The sequence below is a fragment of the Enhydra lutris genome, unplaced genomic scaffold (assembly GCF_002288905.1).
Source record: "Enhydra lutris kenyoni isolate GAN:26980312 unplaced genomic scaffold, ASM228890v2 scaffoldscaffold23, whole genome shotgun sequence".
In the NCBI taxonomy this organism is placed as follows: domain Eukaryota; kingdom Metazoa; phylum Chordata; class Mammalia; order Carnivora; family Mustelidae; genus Enhydra; species Enhydra lutris.
This window is the reverse complement of record NW_019154107.1, coordinates 12,866,465-12,884,848: the sequence shown is the minus strand read 5'-3', so window position 1 is coordinate 12,884,848 and position 18,384 is coordinate 12,866,465. Positions and strand designations below refer to the sequence as shown.

General features: G+C 43.2%; 1 protein-coding gene across 3 annotated transcripts in view; it reads left to right on the top strand.

Annotated features, from left to right (window-relative positions):
• Nucleotides 1–16,483, top strand: part of LOC111150534 (dystrophin) — a 2,087,545-nt gene extending 2,071,062 nt beyond the window's left edge. For 2 of the 3 annotated variants that reach the window (XM_022508029.1, XM_022508028.1), the window contains 2 exons: nt 209–301; nt 13,925–16,473. In XM_022508029.1, the coding sequence (XP_022363737.1) occupies nt 209–301; nt 13,925–14,022 (191 nt within the window). In that variant the 3' untranslated portion in view covers nt 14,023–16,473. Of the gene's footprint in view, nt 1–208; nt 302–9,291; nt 9,324–13,924 lie in introns of all 3 variants that reach the window. The other variant, XM_022508030.1, reaches the window with a different exon arrangement.
• Nucleotides 16,484–18,384: the final 1,901 nt, after the last annotated feature.

Here is an 18,384-nt window from a genome sequence, read left to right as displayed (position 1 = left end):
CGATCCCAGGACTCTGAGATCATGACCTGAGCCGAAGGCAGCAGCTTAACCCACTGAGCCACCCAGGCGCCCCTGTATTTATGCTATTTCTGAGCAAGTGGTAGTGAATTTATAATGCCTTTTTAAATGCAATCGTGGGCTTTTTCTCTAGTTCCTCTCTGTTTTCCTTAAGCATAACGTGCTCTTGTTTGCGCTTGCTTTCATTAAGGTGAGGAAGACCTACTCAGTCCTCCCCAAGACACAAGCACAGGGTTAGAGGAAGTGATGGAACAACTCAACAACTCCTTCCCTAGTTCCAGAGGTAAGCTCCCCAACGTGCCGGTAACTCACACCTACTGGAATTAGGCCTCCTGTTCCCACACTCAACTAGCCTCTGTATTTTCCGTGGCTAAGTAAGCATGTTCTGACAGAGTGCCACTTGGGGAGCGTTGTCAGAAGCAAGTGTTTTCAGGGTACACTTCTGCTTTGGATGACCAAATTGACCTGGTATGGGATTCTGGTTGAATTCAGATGCCTGTAGAACCCTGATGCCTCTAGAAGCAAGAATATTAACTTACACATTTACTCCCTTTGCGCATTAGTCTGAAGAGCAAATTATGAGATCGGTTTTACTTAAGAGCAATGATGCTGTGACCTTGACAAAGACATTCATGGCTTGATGGCACCTTGCCAGAGACACGCACTTACCACGCACTGCGGTGAAATCTAGAACATGCCTGTACACAGCAGTGGTGGGGACTCGGGCTTCTGATGCCCTTTACATTTAAAAATTGTCTCTTACCCCATTGTTTAAATATAGGTACAATTAAATCTACATACTAGTCTTTTGTTGTTGTTTTCACTGCCATGGATGGAATACGATCTTTGCTAAGAAAGACAGTAATACAAATGCCCTTATTGCCCGCCATCACTTTGCCCCTGGTGTATTTTTCCCCTCATATAAAAGCAGCATTTTACCCCACCAGCTTTTCCCACTAGCCAGTATGAGCTTCACATGTCTTCGTTCCTCCAGGGAGGTTTCACTCCCATTGTTACCATTTTGGAGTATTTTATTTTATTGCTGTGACATAAAACACTAACCCACTTCCCTTGAGTGAATTAAAAAAAAAATAAAAAGAAGGGCCGCAGCCACCTGTCAGCAAATGGAGAGAAACCTAGACAAGCCAAAGAGGAGAACACAAGTCTTTGTGGCCAGGGGCTGGCTCGCCTAATGGGCAGCCCCAGAGGGAAGGGCAGCTGAGAGTCTTACTGTTCGTTCCTCTCCATAGGAGCAGTGACGAGGGTGTTGGGAGTCATGTGTTCTTCCTCTATTTCTGTTCGGTGTCAGCTATCAGTGGCCGTTTCCCGGCTGTTCGATGTGCGAGTGAACACTGTGCGGTGCACATGAACAGCAGTGCCGTTCTCGGGGAGCGTTGCTAAGGAACCATCAGGGAAGCTAATTTTAAATGTCTGCACCAGCCATCTTTGCATTGCTGAGTGCCTCTGATGTATTGATTTTAACACATAAGAACCTTCTCTGTCTTCCCTCCACCCCCACGCCCCCCACGTGCCACCCTCGTCTCCATCATGATGCTCTGGGCTATCGTCTCTACCTAGGTGCTGCAGTTCAGGAGAAGACCACGAGCTGGTTGGCCAAAAATCAAAGCCCCCCCCCCTTTATCCTGTCAGCTTTTACAAGCACGTACTATGCACTAATGGAGGCTTAGGGATGCAAACAAGAAGGGCCCAGTTCCTTGCCTTCATGGTGCTTAGAGTCAACTGAGGAGGTAGACTTCAGAAGTTTCCATTACAGTAGAGTGTTATGGCTATACTGGACAGGTCTAGGACATGAGTGAATCCCAGAAGCACCCTTTGACCTAAATAGGAGGGGTTCACCTTAGGCACAGCAGGGGTCTTCTTCAAGATGACACAGAGAGAACTTTGGGGCCCCCATGTAGCACATTATTTCCGGTGACCTCTGCCTATCCCTTGAAGGTCACAGATGGATACCTTGCCCCAGCCCCTTCAATGCCAAGCCTGTGTACCTGATCCGTGGGAAGTTAGTGCTGCAGTGTTGACGCCCTGGGCTTTTCCAGGGCATGCGGCTCTGCTTCCCTATAGGCAACCTTTTTGTGCTGGGCCTCTGACCCATCCTCGTTATCTTGAGGGTGAAGGTCTTTGCACCCTCTCCCCGCATCCCCCTTTTAGTCCCTGAAGCTGGATACCGCATGGTATGGAAGAAGTCACCTAGAAGAGGAGAAATAGATTTCTTCTGATATATTTGGCAGTTAGCATCTTTGATGTTAAATTCACTTGTATAATGTTGATTTACTTTTATGGAAACTTGGAGAACTTCAAGCCACCTGGATAGTGTTTACTAAATCCACTCTAATGGAAGCACTTTCCCTGAGTGCTAATCTTGAGTTCTCAAATAGGGGATAAGGAGGCTTTGTTTGACCAATTCCATTAACTGAGTTCCTACTGGTGGCTTGAGATAGGTTTTTTTTTCCTGAGGAAAACAATCCAGATCTGGCTATTCTTTCTGTGATGCTGTTACCTTGACATTTTTTTAATCTTTTTCACCACTTCCTGCCAAATTAGGCCTTAAAATTGGGCCTTTACTATTAGGCACCCAATTCCAACCTGTGGGGGTTCTTTGCATAGCACCAAGCAATTCCAGCACCTAGAATCCAACTCATTTCAGACACCACCTACCCAGAGAGAGCATCAGATCTCCCAGCTTGAGGGCTCTGTTCCGCAAGACTGCTCCCAAGACCCACTTTACTTCAGAGACCAGTTGCAAGTTCGGTTTATCACCTGGGCTTCTGACTCCCCCCTCCCACACACACCCCCACTAGAGACATAAAGGTTCCGACGATCCCCTTCTTCAGTTCAATTAACTTGCTACCGCAGCTCACAGAACTCAGAAATATTTTCTCCACCGGCTCACCCTGTACTCTCAAAGGTTAGAACTCAGGAATCCCCAGATGGAAGAGAAGAGATGGGTAGGGCAAGGTAGAGAGGAAGGGTACGGAGCTGCCTGCTGTGCTCCTTCCAGGTACCCTCCCCTCCCAAGCACCTCCACGTCTTTACCAGCCCAGAAGCTTTCCCTCCCCAGTCCTTTTGGACTTTTAGGGAGGCACTGTGTCATAGGTGTGACTGATTAAATCATTAGCCATTGGGGATTACACTAAAGTCTCCCTCCCCTGGCACACAACCCCCAGGCATACCTATGGGTTTTCCAAGACTTGCCTGGTTAACATTACAAAAGATACCTTGCTGCCTCTCTTCACAGGAAATTCCAAAGGTTTTAGGAGCTCTGTGCCCACAAGGGGATTAAGACCTAATACATAATTCTAAATCACAGTAGCACGCCCTTTTCTCCTCAAATTCAAATGAATAAAAAGTCTCATCGTAAAAATAGAATGGAAAATATATATGTGGTAGGGGTTTCTTGGGAGCATCTTACCAATCGGGAGGTATGTTGGGTTGGTATTAAGCAGAAAATTTTGAGTCTTAAACGTCTTGGGCTTACAGACCATTGCAAATGGAAGCCCCTCCCCCCCAAGGTCATTTTAACATTTCTGAGGACCCAAACTGTGCTTTGACCTTTTAACCATTATCCATACCAGAAGAAACATTTTACATCTCAAACTCTATTAAGGATATAAAATACATTGTGTGTGTTGTGTGTGTGTGTACACACACATATGTATACACCATGTATATACACCATACATGAATGTGTCTAGTGACATACATATACAAAGATCATAAACAAAAGATTAGTGAACCAACACTTACTATACTACAGTCAGTTCACACTGTTTCTCTGTTTCATGTATTTAAAAATAAAATGCTGGTTGCAACCCACTAAGTTGGTTTTCAGATCCAGTGGTTTTAAAAAATATTGATCTGACTGATCTTGGCATTCTTTGCCCAGGTGCCCATCTTTTTAAAAAAATTTACATTTTGGGGCACCTGGGTGGCTCAGTCATAAAGTTATCTGCCTTGAGCTCAGGTCATGATCCCAGGGTGCTGGGATGGAGACCCACATCGGGCTTCCTGCTCAGTGGGAAGCCTAATTCTCCCTCTCCCACTCCCCCTGCTTGTGTTCCCTCTCTTGCTGTCAAATAAATACATAAAATCTTTTTTTAAAAATTACATTTAAAAAGTTTCACCATGGAAGTTGTTTCTGCCAAGACCTTCCTAATATCTTAGAGGACATCGTGCTTTTAATCTAAGTCTGCCACCCATGTTCCCATTGCTGTGGTAGGAAGAATGAAGTTCACAGTTGCTACAGCTGTTTCGGACAGCTGTTTTGAGTAACTCAAAACAGATGTCAGAGCCAGAGGTCTGCCATTTAGTGGAAATGTGCTATTAAATACCACCTCATGGTTTACTTAACCCTGCTAGATAATTGACCACAGAGGAAAAGACTTTTTAAATAAAATATTATGCTCTTCACATATGCAAAGTATATCAATAGGGGAGTTTTGCATTTTACATGTACAACTTTTCTGTTACCCTTTGCCACAGTCTTGACTTCAGGCTCAAGTCTTAAGGCATCAGCTGATCCTCCCTTTGCATTTTCACTCCCAAGTCCCTGGAAGCCTGAAGCACCAAGTTCTTGGCCATTTGGCAAGTTAAATTAAACGCCTGATCTTATCTCACTGGCCTTGCTAAACTGTTATCCAAATTAATAAAGGGGTTTCATGCTCCTCCCTCTAGTGAAAAACTGGTAGCCAACACTGTCCTGCATAATAGCTCTATAAATTGCGGGGTGTTCAAGGTGTGAATGTGCATGTGTTCAGTTTTATGCTGATATCTTTCCTGATTAATCTCTAGACATAGCTATTTGCAACCACTTGAGGGATTTCAGTGGCTCACTCTATATTAAACACAGAGCATTAGCCAATTTCTAATCTATTTACTACCACTAATGTGTCCCTCTGTCTATAAATATACTTAGAAGTTGAATTCTGCTGTAATAAAAATCATTATCTCCTATAAGGCACTTTCTAAATCTCCACCCTTATTCTATAGGAACAGTACATGGGTAGAATGTGCGATAAACATATTTTTAAAACAAACAATTGAAGTGATTTGTCCCTGTGTCTCTGATCGTTTTGCATTCTGGCAAAGGCATTTTCATATGTATGTGCGTTTCCGGAAGAAACGCTTTCCTGATCAGTGGTATGGTATTGGCTTCTCTAAACATGAGGTGCCACTGTATATTAATTAGTGAACAAATGGGGTCCAAGATAAGATCTTAGTGCAGTAAGACCATTCAGAACACAGCTAACGGTGCCCTGCAGGTATGTCTTTTGTGACCTGTGCCATACTATTTTTCTCCCCAACATCCATACCATCCTCTCTCATAGGACCCACCCCTCCCTAAAGCCCACATACATTCTGTTAAATGCCTCTAAATTAGCCACCCAACAGCTGTGCGAAACCTGCCATCTTCTAAGATTCAGGTCTTGTCTGTGGTTCTTCTATGGAAGAACAGCATCAAGACGAGCTCGCATGTCCCGTTTTCGGGCACCACTTAGCTTCCTGTCCGCTTCCATCAGTTTTGAGCTGTTACTCCTTTATACCAGGGACCAACAAAGTAAATGTCCAGGAGCCAGATCCGGCCCACTACCTGTTTTTATAAATAAAGTCTTATTAGAACACAGCTACACCCATTGATTTGCATGTTGTTGATGGTTCTTTCTCACTCCCAGCAGGGAGTAGTTGTGGCAAAGTTGAACAGTTGCTATGGAGACCGTGTGGCTTGCAAAGCGTAAACTGTTTACCGTCTGGCCCTTCACACAGAAAGTTTGCCAACACCTGCTTTACGCAGTCTTCCATTCTAGCTCGTTCCGTACATAACGGTCACAGACTTCTCGGTGCTGATCAACTTGGAACTCAACAAAACTGCTTTTGAATTGATTTGTGTATCCATGTCCATATTCACCAGAGATCATACATGTTTCCATATTTAAAGTATAGCCATTAGAATCTTCTTTCACTTTGGTAAAAAAAGAAATCCTAAAAAGGGACTCATTCTTTCTTAACGTTTTCAGTTAGTGAACAGAGATTAAGAAGGTACAGCTACTCCCCACCCCCCAAAACAGTCATGTCCTGAGATTCTAATCCTGAATAATGAATCCTCTCAAGTCACACTGCCTGAGGAAAGTTGACTTCTCCAGACGCAGAACTCCCCTGGCATATTTCCTTTTTCTCTTGATTCATTTCCTGACAGCATACCACATTGCCAGATGGACACCCTAACTGAAGGTCTAAGGAAACTCACTTCCAAAGAATGTATTCATGAAATAAAATTTATCTGGCACTTGTATTTTTTTTTTTTTTTTTTACTGGTAATGTTTTTAAGCGGCGCAACCAAAATAGCCTCTATTCTGTCAGTGTAGAAACTAGTCCAATACAAGGGAAAATACTATTTAACTTTCTTTAAACAAAAAGCAGAACTTCCCTTGGTACTGTGCTGGTGACCACATCGGAACCAAGTGACGAGAACGGATTTTGAAAGATTAGGATTAACAAAGCTCTGGAAGGGCCACTGTATGTGAAACATGGCTTCTGAAGAAGCACCTGAAACAAAACCAAGTCATTTGCTGCATATTTAGCAGTGGCCGGTGGATACTGAGCTCAGAATATGGCCTGGTGTAGAATAAAGATATGTAACCTTTATCACTCAGGGAACCAATAATTACATTTTGAAACTGAATCATACTGCTCTCTAACAACACTCTTTCCTGAAGCTCTTATGTTTTAAAAATAGACCAAGGTGAAGACCAAAACCAGTTACCAGCCCTTGGCACACGAGTTAACAGGGTGACAGTGAGGGCCAAGTTACCACAAACACCAAAGGACTCTTGACCATGATCTAGTGGCTACCTTACTAATTCAGTTCAATCAGCATTCGTCAGAAACCCATAGTATCGAGGTACAGGTGGTACTAGGGATACAGAGGATGGATAAGCGATACATGGGCCCTGGCCTAAAGGACTTCACAGTCTTGGAGGGGAAGGGAATGAATTCTACTACCGGACAGTATAACCACCAAACACAAAGATGCAAAAATACTTGATAAAGGAGTGGAAAGGAATGGATGAGTAATTCATGCTGGGATAAGTAATTCATGCTGGGATTTGTCTGAGCTATTAAGAATGAAATGATGTGGGGCACCCAGCTGGCTCAGTTGGTTAATTGACTGCCATCAGCTCAGGTCAAAATCCTGGAGTCTGGGATTGAGCCCCACATGGGGCTCCCTGCTCAGCAGGGAGTCTGCTTCTCCCTGTGCCCTTATCCCTGCTCATGCTCTCTTGTTCTCTCTCAAATAAATAAATAAAATCTTAAAAAAAAAAAGAATGTTATGGACATTAGGGAAGGTATGTGCTATGGTGAGTGCTGTGAAGTCCGTAAATCTGGCGATTCACAGACCTGTACCCTGGGGGCTAATAATACATTATATGTTAATAAAAAATAAAAAATTTTAAAAAAGAATGAAATAATGTTCTCCCTCCCCTTTTTCCTTTCATCTGGTATGGGCCTACTACTGGCAACACCCACAACTAGGAGCCAGGACCCCTTTTTCTCTCTTTTCCCTCGTTTGAGGAATGTCATGAATATCTTGACCATGCTTACATGATCAAGCATGCAGTTTTATACTTTTATTTTTATGTTTTAAAGATTTTATTTATTTGACTGAGAAAGATCACAAGTAAGCAGAGAGGCAGGCAGCGAGAGAGAGGGGGAAGCAAGCTCCCGGCTGAGCAGAGAGCCCAATGGTGGGGCTCGATCCCCATGACCTGCCCGAAGGCAGAGGCTTTAACCCACTGAGCCACCCAGGTGCCCCTATACTTTTTTAGATTCAGTTATTTTAGAGAGAAAGAGTGGGGGTAGGGGCTGCAGAGGGAGAGGGAAGAACCTCAAGCAGGCTCCATGCTGCACATTGGAGCCCAACACAGAACTTGATCCGGAGACCCTGAGATCTCAACCTGAGCCAAAACCAAGAGTCAGACACTCAACTGATTGAGCCACCCAGGCTACCCTGTAGTTTCTATACTTAAAAGAAATTTCTGACTTACTCGGGAAAATTAAGAAGGAAGAGAGGGAGGGTGGGTCAATGTATCTTAGAAGTTTTAGACTGTGAACTTGAGTTGTGAAAGATTTCTTTTGGAATAGTAGCGCCATACTTCTGTGGTCTGAATGAGTAGCCCTCACATTGTCCCAGGGTGCATTAGTCCTTGCAGCCTTCAAGCATGGGGGGCCCTAGGGGGACAGGAGATGCTACACAGGGTCTCCCACAGCTCTGTTTTTATCTGCTCTAAATCCTGGGCTTTCACCTAAGATTGACGGTCTCAGGAAATGTACCATCACTCAATTCAGAGTCTTAAAAACAGTATTTCACTTGAAGGCCCTGGTGATGAGAGGAAATTGCAAGCCCCAGATGTGCTAGGTATGGTCAGAGGTCCCTAGTGTTCTGTCCGATATAATTATTACCCTAGAAAACTTGACCAGAACCTGCTTTTCAAAAGTAAATAAACACATACAGTTGGAGGATTCTCTAAAACAAACAAGGCCAGTGAGTCTTCAGCAGTCTACTTTCAAGGCTCCTGGAATCTGTTGAATTATGAGGAGGAAGTTGAGGGTTCGTTCCTAGATCTGGCTCTGTGGTTTGCCCGTTAGTGGGACTCCTCTCTTTCCCCCCGTTGTTTTGTTGTTGTTTTTTTTTTCCTATTTTCTCAAGTGCCCCCAATCTCATCACGGGCGTGCTCAGCTTCTACCAGATAGAAGGAAATCTCCCAAGGGGATGGGCTCTCGCCTCTGTGGCATTTCGCCTTGCATTTGGGGTGCAGACTTTGGCGCACACATCCACTCCCGTTTATGTTTCGGTGTACTGTCGAGAGTAAAGAGATTGAGATTTTTGGACGTTGAGCTTGAGGTTCTAAAGTTGTCCTGGAAAAACAATGCTCAATTTGTCAGATTCCTACTCTGTGCCAGCTTTTCATCCAGTTGAACACATGAACTCTATGGATTCTGTAAGTTACGTCTCCTGGATTGTGTTACCTGTTTACACTGATTTTAAGTGTATGTAAAGGTTATTTGACTGGATGTGTCCTTCGGGTTCTTTTTGTTTCTGGTTGTTGTTGTTTTTTTTTTTCTTTTTTCAGAAGGGAATAAATGAATTGTCTTCTCAACTTTTGTTTGGTAAAAGCAGCAAAATTGGTATGAAACTGTATATTTATGCATTTTTTTCCTTTCTGATATCTCTGCCTCTTCCTCTCTCCATTATTAAAGGAAGAAATACCTCTGGGAAGCCAATGAGAGAGGTTAGTGAGACTCAGGCTCACAGCCATGGCTTCTGTGTGTCTCATCGCGCTTTCTATGTTTGGCGTTTGTGTAAGAATTGTGTGTATGCACGCGCATGTATGTACTACATGTGTCATCATGTAAGGATGGTAGTCACCTCTCCACTTGCAGCTCATGAGGAACATTCTTCAAATGTTCATTGCCATTGTCATCACCATGACGACAGGACCAGGGGTTGGGGAACAGGAATCTCTATGAAATGGCAACCCTTGGTAGTCCCTAGGTCGTTAGCCCACAGTTTATCATCTGTTGCCATTTGTAACACAAACAGAACCCTCAGCATAAACTTAGCCTCCAACAGAACTGAGGAGTCCTCAAGTTTCTGTGTGCTTTCAGGACCCTAGCATTTTCTGCCAATGCCCTGGGTTTTTTATTCTTCTGGAATGATTTCATTTTGTTTTTGTTTTCTTTTTCCCTCATTCCTACACTCCTGTCCCACTCTAGCTAACATTTTTTTTTGAGCACTTACTGTGCCAAGCACTGTTTTAAGCACTTGCCATCTTTTCCATGAGGTAATCTTCATGCCAAACCTCTGAGGTAGGTACTCCTATCAACCCCATTTTACAAACTGGGAAACTGAGTCAGTGAGAGAGTAAGCAGTGTCTTCAAAGTGACAGAGCCAGAATTTGCATCCAGGCCATCAGGGTCCAGGGCCACACTCTTCTGCTGAATTGCCCCCTGAGAACAGGGTGTCAGAAAGACCCACATCACGTCAGCTAGCCCTTTAGAAAGCGCTCTGTTTTCACATGGCCTTTGGAAACCCAGGTAGAACATAGAAAGGTTAAAAACTGAATATTGGGAGTCTTGAGGATTTTTTAAGTGCCTATTTATGGGTTAAAAGGGGGTAGGGTACAATATTATCGCTGAATGTGGTGTGAGGTTTTTCAGGGAAAGCTGCTGCATACTTTTATCAGAAACAGCATCTGAACATTCAGTTTCCTAATCAGAGGGCTAGTAGATGACAGAGTGTTGACTGACAGCCCAAGGGAAACAGGCTTGTCCTTACCAAGAGTTTAGCATGAAGGACGCGAGAAGGAAAGCTCTTCCATGGGTGGCCATAACATCCACTATTCTGGGAGACAGGATGAACGGGGAGAGAGTGCTGACATGAGAAGATTCTAGATCCTTAGCAGCAGGCTAGACTGGAGGAGTTCCTGATTCATTTAAACATAAGGAGTCATACTGGAAAGTCTGCCAACACCATGCCGTGCAAGTCTAATGAATTTAATGATCCTTTAGTGTTTTTGCACCAATGCTCTCTTCCAAGGCTTGGGACACTGGGGTCCTAGGGAGGGGGGAGGGATAGGCTGGGAGGAGAAACAGGAAACGAATTGATGAAGCAGTGAATGCTCCTGATGGTTTGCCTGGCTCACATACTTCTTAGGTGAGGCTTCTTGAGTTCATTCTTATGGTAAGTGCCCCTTACAATTTCTCTTAAAGTTTTACAAAAAGCTGCACCTTAATTTTGAGTGCCCTGAACATGTTTCTCTCATGAACAAATGAATCTTAGAAAAGGCCAGCCCGTGTATCATTCAGGTCACAGAGGCATTTGGAAACTTTATTACCTGAGCCGTATTCCAGTCAGATACGTTTCCAGAAAACCCCAGAATCAAAGTGATGTTTTTATTGTTAAAAAATCACCTCAAAGGTACAGTAGATCAGATAGTTTTTCAAAGATTAAATTATAGAGAAGAGAAATACAAATTTCACTACCCCGGCTTTGCTGTGGCCAAGTGAATGCTAACCATTTGTTTGGGAACTGTATTTTAAAAAAAAACAGAGTACCAGATTGCTTTTGAGGTCTTGGATCTCTGCCAGAAATTCTCAATTCCAGTCACTGCCGAAGAAAACAACTCCTTCAGGCAGTGGTGGCATGGGACTAAATGGGTTGCAGTTTACGCCAGCTTGGAAAAACATACCGCTGCCCTCATGTTCAGTGCATGGTGTTTGTGTTCAATGATCCTCACTTAAAAATGGATTAATACTTACTATGGACACGTTTTTATGTCAACTTGTGCCTGAAGTGGATTGAAGATGCCTATAGTCCGGCCTCCTTCTCAGTGCCTCTCACGTTCATAGTATGAGATTTTAATTTTGACTTTGGAAAAATCTGTCAGGTAAAATTAATGACCTCACTGATGTTTTGCCTTCCACACATGGATAATAGAACCAGGATACAGGTCTGTTTTCTGTATCCCTATCACACTGTAGTTTTATGCCTCCACTGAATTGAGTTACGATTCTTTGGGGCAGTATTCTGTCAAAGGGATAGAATATTTTTCTGGCTCTAATGAACACCTCCATGAAAAACACTGCTGTCATTATTCTGGTGAAACAGGTATTTATAAATAAAGTAACCGAAGGCATACTATAGATACAGTGAGGGGACTCTGAAGGTGGTTCTTTTTTCTAGTGCAGAGAGAGCCTTGAGGTCATTTGCGAACATTTAAAACTGTCCGGACAGGTGAAAGGCCACCTCACATTTTGTGGGAGGGTGTGTGGTGTATTAAGAATAACCAACCTCTCTTTTTACCCAGTCACTTTTTAAATATCAGATAACCCTAGAAATGATGCCTCTGGAGAGTCTCGAGAGTTTTCCCTCCGGGTAGTAACTGAACATCATTTCAAGGAGTAGAAGCACCGCATGGCTGTGTAATCTACAAGGCATTTACTCGAGAATTGCATGCCACATTCCCTAGCCCACAGGTTTAAGTAGATACTTTTTGATTATTATCAGTAATTTCTTTCCTGTTCAGTTTAGGTTTTGTAAGACATTCTCTACCTCCCTGTTGGACTCTACTATAGTTAGAGGGGAATGATGAGAAATAGTGTGACTTCTGTCCAGGTTATCAGGTTGGAAAGGTCTTGGGTTTTGTTTATACTGGCTTCCTTAATCACTGCTAAAGCAGCAAGTCATTGAAAAATTTCAGGCCATCCACTTGTTTTCAGTTACACGCGAATATTAGGGTAGAGCTCCCAGGGTTGCTGGGCTGTGCAAAACAGATACAAAGGAAGCCCTTTAGCCTGGTGGCATCAGGTACTAGGTGGTGCTCTTGGCTCTAAGGAGCAGCAGAGAACCTTCTGGGTCCTCCAGTGGTTTTTATGGTTTTGAAAAACCGAAGATGACTTCAGTTCTTCACTGAGGGCTGCCATGCTCCCAGCCCGCTCTATGAGTAGAACTCCTGCTTTGTCCAAGTTTTCCTCTTTGCCATCTCAAGCAAAATTCCACGTGATTTTTAAAAACCTGATTCTCACTGAAACTGCGTTGATGAAGGTCCACACAAGATTTGCAAAAGTGATCACCTTCGTGTAAATGGCCGAAGGGTGTGAAACTTTTAGTAAGTCTTAACTTGATCTGGTTCCAACACTGGGTAAGTGCCGGCCTCTGAATCCTTTTCAGACCCTCTCTCTTGAAGTAAATACTAGAACAGAATTCCTACCCTAGTCTATCTTTACTTTTTACAGGGATTTTAACAATTATGAGAATCCGTAAAGTTGATACATGGCAGGGTAATAATAGCCTTGTAAAGCATTTTTAGTTCTAAAGGCAGTACTCCAAGAAGAGAATGATTTAGTAATGTCCAAGAATTAAAATTAGCTATATAAAAATATGGGACATATAGGAAGAGGCAAGTCATAAAACAGGTCTCAAATTAGCTTCCTCTAGGTTGGAATTCTGCCGCAGAATAGCAGGGACATGGTGCTGCTTTTGGGCTCCATGCTGGGGGATCAGTGCTAGGTCATGTCACATTATTATTAAAAGGCTCTTCTGATAGTTAACCTCCATTTAGGAGGAGAACAAAAGTAGATTCACCGGATACCCAAATCCGTGCTCTGCATGGGGGTCATGTTGAAATTAGGCTCTAGAGTCACTTGGAATGAAAAGTGATTTTTCTGAGGAAGCTTCCAAATTCCAATGTTAATATACAAAGAGGTTGATTCAAGAGTTTGTTTTTCAATTCAAGTAAAAGCAGAGAGAAAACAATCTCCACCGTAGCCTTAAAAGTGAGCCGGCGGCTTGAAAGAGCATGGAAGTGAAGATCCCATGTCGTGGTCATGGTGGCAGTGATGAGAATGGTGATGACCATACGTAGTGGCACTGGCAGTAGTGACAGTTCTGGGGGCGGGGGGGTAGTAGATGATAACCGAGAATTCAAGTACAAGGGCACAGTAAGTCCTCTCCCACGACGAGGCGGGGAAAGTCCATCCCATCGAGAGATGGTCCTGTTCCAATAGGAACCTTGTGCTTCTCCGTGGAAGCCTCCGGCTAGAGGCTTCTTCCATTGGGAAGATGAGTGTGCTCTCTGACACTTTTCCACTGAAATGACCATGGCAGCCTGATCTGGTATTAAGCTGATACTAACAACGTGGAATGGCTTCATTAACAAGGCTTTGCTTCTTCCTGGAAATGGGTGAACAACCAAATCCTGTTGTGTAGACCCTCGGTGCAGCTTCTGTGTTGTCTTCAGCTAGAGGTGGGGAAGGATTTCCCAGATGGTGAAGAGTCAGGATGAGGTGATCTGCACCTAGTGTCACGTCTCTCTCTCTCTTTGTTTTCCAGGACACAATGTAGGAAGCCTTTTCCACTTGGCAGATGATTTGGGCAGAGCGATGGAGTCCTTAGTTTCAGTCATGACAGATGAAGAAGGGGCAGAATAAATGTTTTACAACTCCTGATTCCCGCATGGTTTTTATAATATTCATACAACAAAGAGGATTAGACAGTAAGAGTTTACAAGAAAAAAAAAATCTATATTTTTGTGAAGGGTAGTGGTACTATACTGTAGATTTCAGTAGTTTCTAAGTCTGTTATTGTTTTGTTAACAATGGCAGGTTTTACACGTCTATGCAATTGTACAAAAAAAGTTATAAGAAAACTACATGTAAAATCTTGATAGCTAAATAACTTGCCATTTCTTTATATGGAACGCATTTTGGGTTGTTTAAAAATTTATAACAGTTATAAAGAAAGATTGTAAACTAAAGTGTGCTTTATAAAAAAAAAAAGTTGTTTATAAAAACCCCTAAAAACAGACACACACACACACACACACACACACACACACAAACTTTGAGGCAGCGCATTGTTTCACATCGTTTTAGCGTGATATCCATATGAAATTCATGTTTTTTTTTTTTTTCTTTTCTGGCCTCGTAAAGATAGCACTTCCTCTAACACCACATCTGACTACATCACTTTGCCCTTTCTGGAGACTGAGTGGGACTGGCTGTGGGTTCTCGCTTTCCACATCTATATGTCTAGAAGTATGTAAATACTGTAGGTATATAGATAAAATAGACCGGACTTTCTAGAGACCTTTGAAACTTCTTGTTCCAATGATCTGGCCACTTCCTCCCGAAAAGAGATTGCTTCTGGTCATCCAGGCTTACCTGCTTGGTCTAGAAGGAATTTTCCCTAGAGCCTGAAACCAGGAGGCAACTCCCACACTAGAACATTGTCTGGGGCTCCAGCTGTTTCTCATTTGAAACTTTCCACTGACAGCTACGGTACTGAATTTTTTAAAAAGGGATGTAGGTATGAACACACGGGACTCACTGTCCAAGTAATCCTTCAGCTGGGACAGTCAGCTTCCCGCTGCTGCCAGTGCCTCCATCTACATGTAAGGATGCTTCAGTGGAAGGCACGACATCAGAAGACATTTTTAACTCGCAGACAGTAAGGAGGACTTCCTGGTAGGGCTGGAGGGCTGTGGATTCGCAGCCAATCCCTGGGAGGGAGGGGGCCACTCTTGAAGTAAAGGATTGGATGAATGTTCATAACCATACATAGAGATCTTTGTAATTGCAATGAAATCACACTTCCCTCACCTCACAGTGAAAACAGCAGTGGGTAATTGAGGGCGTTTTGCTTGCTTGCTTGCTTGCTTTCTTAAAGATGTTTTACCCCGTCACAAGGAGTTTTTAAATGCCACAAGACTTCATTTAAAATAGCCCTTGGGAAGGTGTGTAAGAGCCTCATCACGGTGTGCTCCTGTGAAATCCCCACCCAGAAGCCTGTGCGTGAACTTTGTTTCCTCCCTACTTCCCATTTCTCTACAAGGAATTCCACATAGGTCTGGAAGGGGAAACGTAGATGGATTCCCATGTTCCAAAGGGTACTCCAAAACCCTTGCTGGTGGATGAGGAAGGTTAGAGACACAAACAAACATTGTTCAAAGAGAGAGTAACCCACGAGGACTAACTGGTAGGAACAAGTTTTACTCTCTCGTCTTCTTAGGCTTTCATTTGTTTTTAATCATTCACTAGAAATCACCGTGTGACCTGTTGTTTTGCAAATCTGTTACCTCTTAGGTCAGTGTCATTAACTTTGCAGAGTGGGTTTGTCTATTATTTTATTAATGATAATTAACATGCTTCTCATGCTATTTCTACCTCACTTTGGTTTTGGGGGTGTTCCTAATAATCGTGCACACTTGATTTCACAGCCCCACTACTTGTCCATCGTGTGAACATTTTTCTCCCACTTCCCCCCCACTGTCATTTCCGAAAGAAAACCCAAAGCTCTAAGGTAACAGAATGACATAAAGATTTGGTTTTAGTCATGCATTTCTTTTTCCTTTATGTGACACTGGACTTTTTCTTTTCCCTGTGGATTTTTTTTTTTTAACCACAATTAAAAGCAAGGGGTTGTGTTACTTCATACTAAGCAGTTTTAAGTTTCTTTCTAAAAGCAGAAGTAAATAGAGTGCATAATTTTGTTTTAATCTTTTCGTTTTACCTTTTAGACATTAGTTCTGGAGTGAGTCTGTCAAAATTTTTGAATAAGTACTGAGAGCTTTATTGCTACGTTTTAAGCATAATTTGGACATTATTTCGTGTTCTTTATAACCACCAAGTATTAAAACTGTAAATCATAATGTAACTGAAGCATAAACATCACATGGCATGTTCTGTCATTGTTTTCAGGTACTGGGTTCTTACTTGGGTATCCTAATATATTGTGTTTTAACACCAACACTGTAACATTTACTAATTATTTTTTTAAACTTCAGTTTTACTGCATTTTCACAACATATCAGACTTCACCAAATATATGCCTTACTATTGTATTATATTACTGCTTTACTGTGTATCTCAATAAAGCACGCAGTTATGTTACAAAAAATGTGTCAAATACGGTATTTGGTCTTTGATTTTTAATGACATAATACAGTGATATGGTTGACGAGTGAAAAATTGAGAAAGCCAAGTGGTGAAAATACCTTATTCCCACATCATGCACACTGGCCTGTGAGCAAATGTTAATTTCTTGTGTCTCCTTCCAGACGATCACAACCGTCAAAGCAATTACAAACACACGGTCCTACTTTTGTCCTCTTCTGACACCTGAGATAGCTTTCTATGCACTTGGCTCTGTGCCTTTTTTTTTTTTTAATTTAGGAATCGACTCAAGATCCAGCCATTCTTATTTATATCACAAGAAATGTTTCCATCTCAATACGTAAAATGCTTTCTCGTTCCTTTTTTTAATAGTTGCACAATATTCCAGTGTATGTTAGTGGGATACCACTTAAGCTGCCCTCTTCGGTGGGACATGTGGGTTGTTTCCCGTCTTCTCCAGAGACAAACAGTACTGCCCGTCTTTTGTGTAGTCATGTCACTCATGCCAAAGTCTTATCTGTGGGATGCATGCCCACAGGGGAGATTTCTGGACTGAAAGTGCAAGCATGTGGAGCTGGGGCAGATCATTTTGGTGCAGCAATAGTCGCAGAGCTCATTCGGTTTCCTGCTTCATCCTTGAAAGCAGAGGAATTAACTGGTGTGTGATTTACATTTGCTTGTCAGAGTTCATCGCTCTGTTAACACACCAAATCTCAGGGGGGCAGTCAGAGCAATAGGAGTTTCACCTAAAAGAATACCCCAGAAGCAGTTTGGGGGAGGGTAGCCTTACCTCAAAGTCATGATCATCAGGACTAGAGGGAGATCCCCTCGCCCCTGTCCTGCTCTGCTTCTGTCCTAACTGCGGAGGCGGCAAGGCAACAAAGGAGCCCATTTGGCTCCCCTAAGGAGGGGTGACGTTTGCCTCTGACCACAATGCATGTTCGCCAGCAGGGTTCAGACCCCAGGGGTCCAAAGACATTGTGAAGTCCACCAGGTGAAATCTAGTGATTCTGCAAGAGGGGAGGGTCAAGCTCATTAAGAATGATGCTGAGTGAGTATTACAGCGTTTCTGCTAGGAATCACCTGTTCCGTTTCTGAAGGTGGGCTGATGGCGCCGGCCTAAGCGAGTACGGTCATGAAAGATGGCTCCTGGAGTCCACGTACACCAAGACTACTACTCACCATATTTCAATCCACCCTGGGTCCCTCCTGCCATTCCCCAAACCTGCCTTTGCTTGAAACACCCCAAAGGGCTCTTTGGATGGCATGAAACCAGGTCACCGAGGAACCCAACACTTCACCATGGCCACCGCAACCGCGTGTGGACTCTGAAAAGGGCGTTTTGGCTTTCCATCCCACACTTGACACAGGCTGGGGGGGGGGAAGGGAATTATTTCAGTCAAAATGTAAAATGGATCAAGCTGGTACGGACTGTGCATCAGCAAGCAAAATGTGTGTTTAAGGGAAAGCACACAGACGAAGGGCTGTATCCTGTGAGCGGGGATGGCATTCCCTGAATCTAACACTGAACGGTGGCATGGATACCAGGACGAGCACTGGCACACTTGTGGACACTTTCCTTCAAATTAAGTGTAGCAAGGACACGAACAGAATTCTTTACCACAGTGACATGACCACTAGAGTAGACCAACACATTCTCCATCACTCCATGGACAGCAGAGTGCTCCGAGCTCATGGACTTACTTGATAACGTGAGAGCAGCAACATGTCAGACTTGCCATAATAAGCAATATTGTGTGTGTGTGTGTGTGTGTGTGTGAGTGAGTGAGTGAGTGAGAGAGAGAGAGAGAGAGGTTTGGGGATGTTTGAGAGTGGTCTTTTCTTTAAAAGATTTTTATTTATTTGAGAGAGTAAGAGCACAAGAGTGGGGGGAGAGGG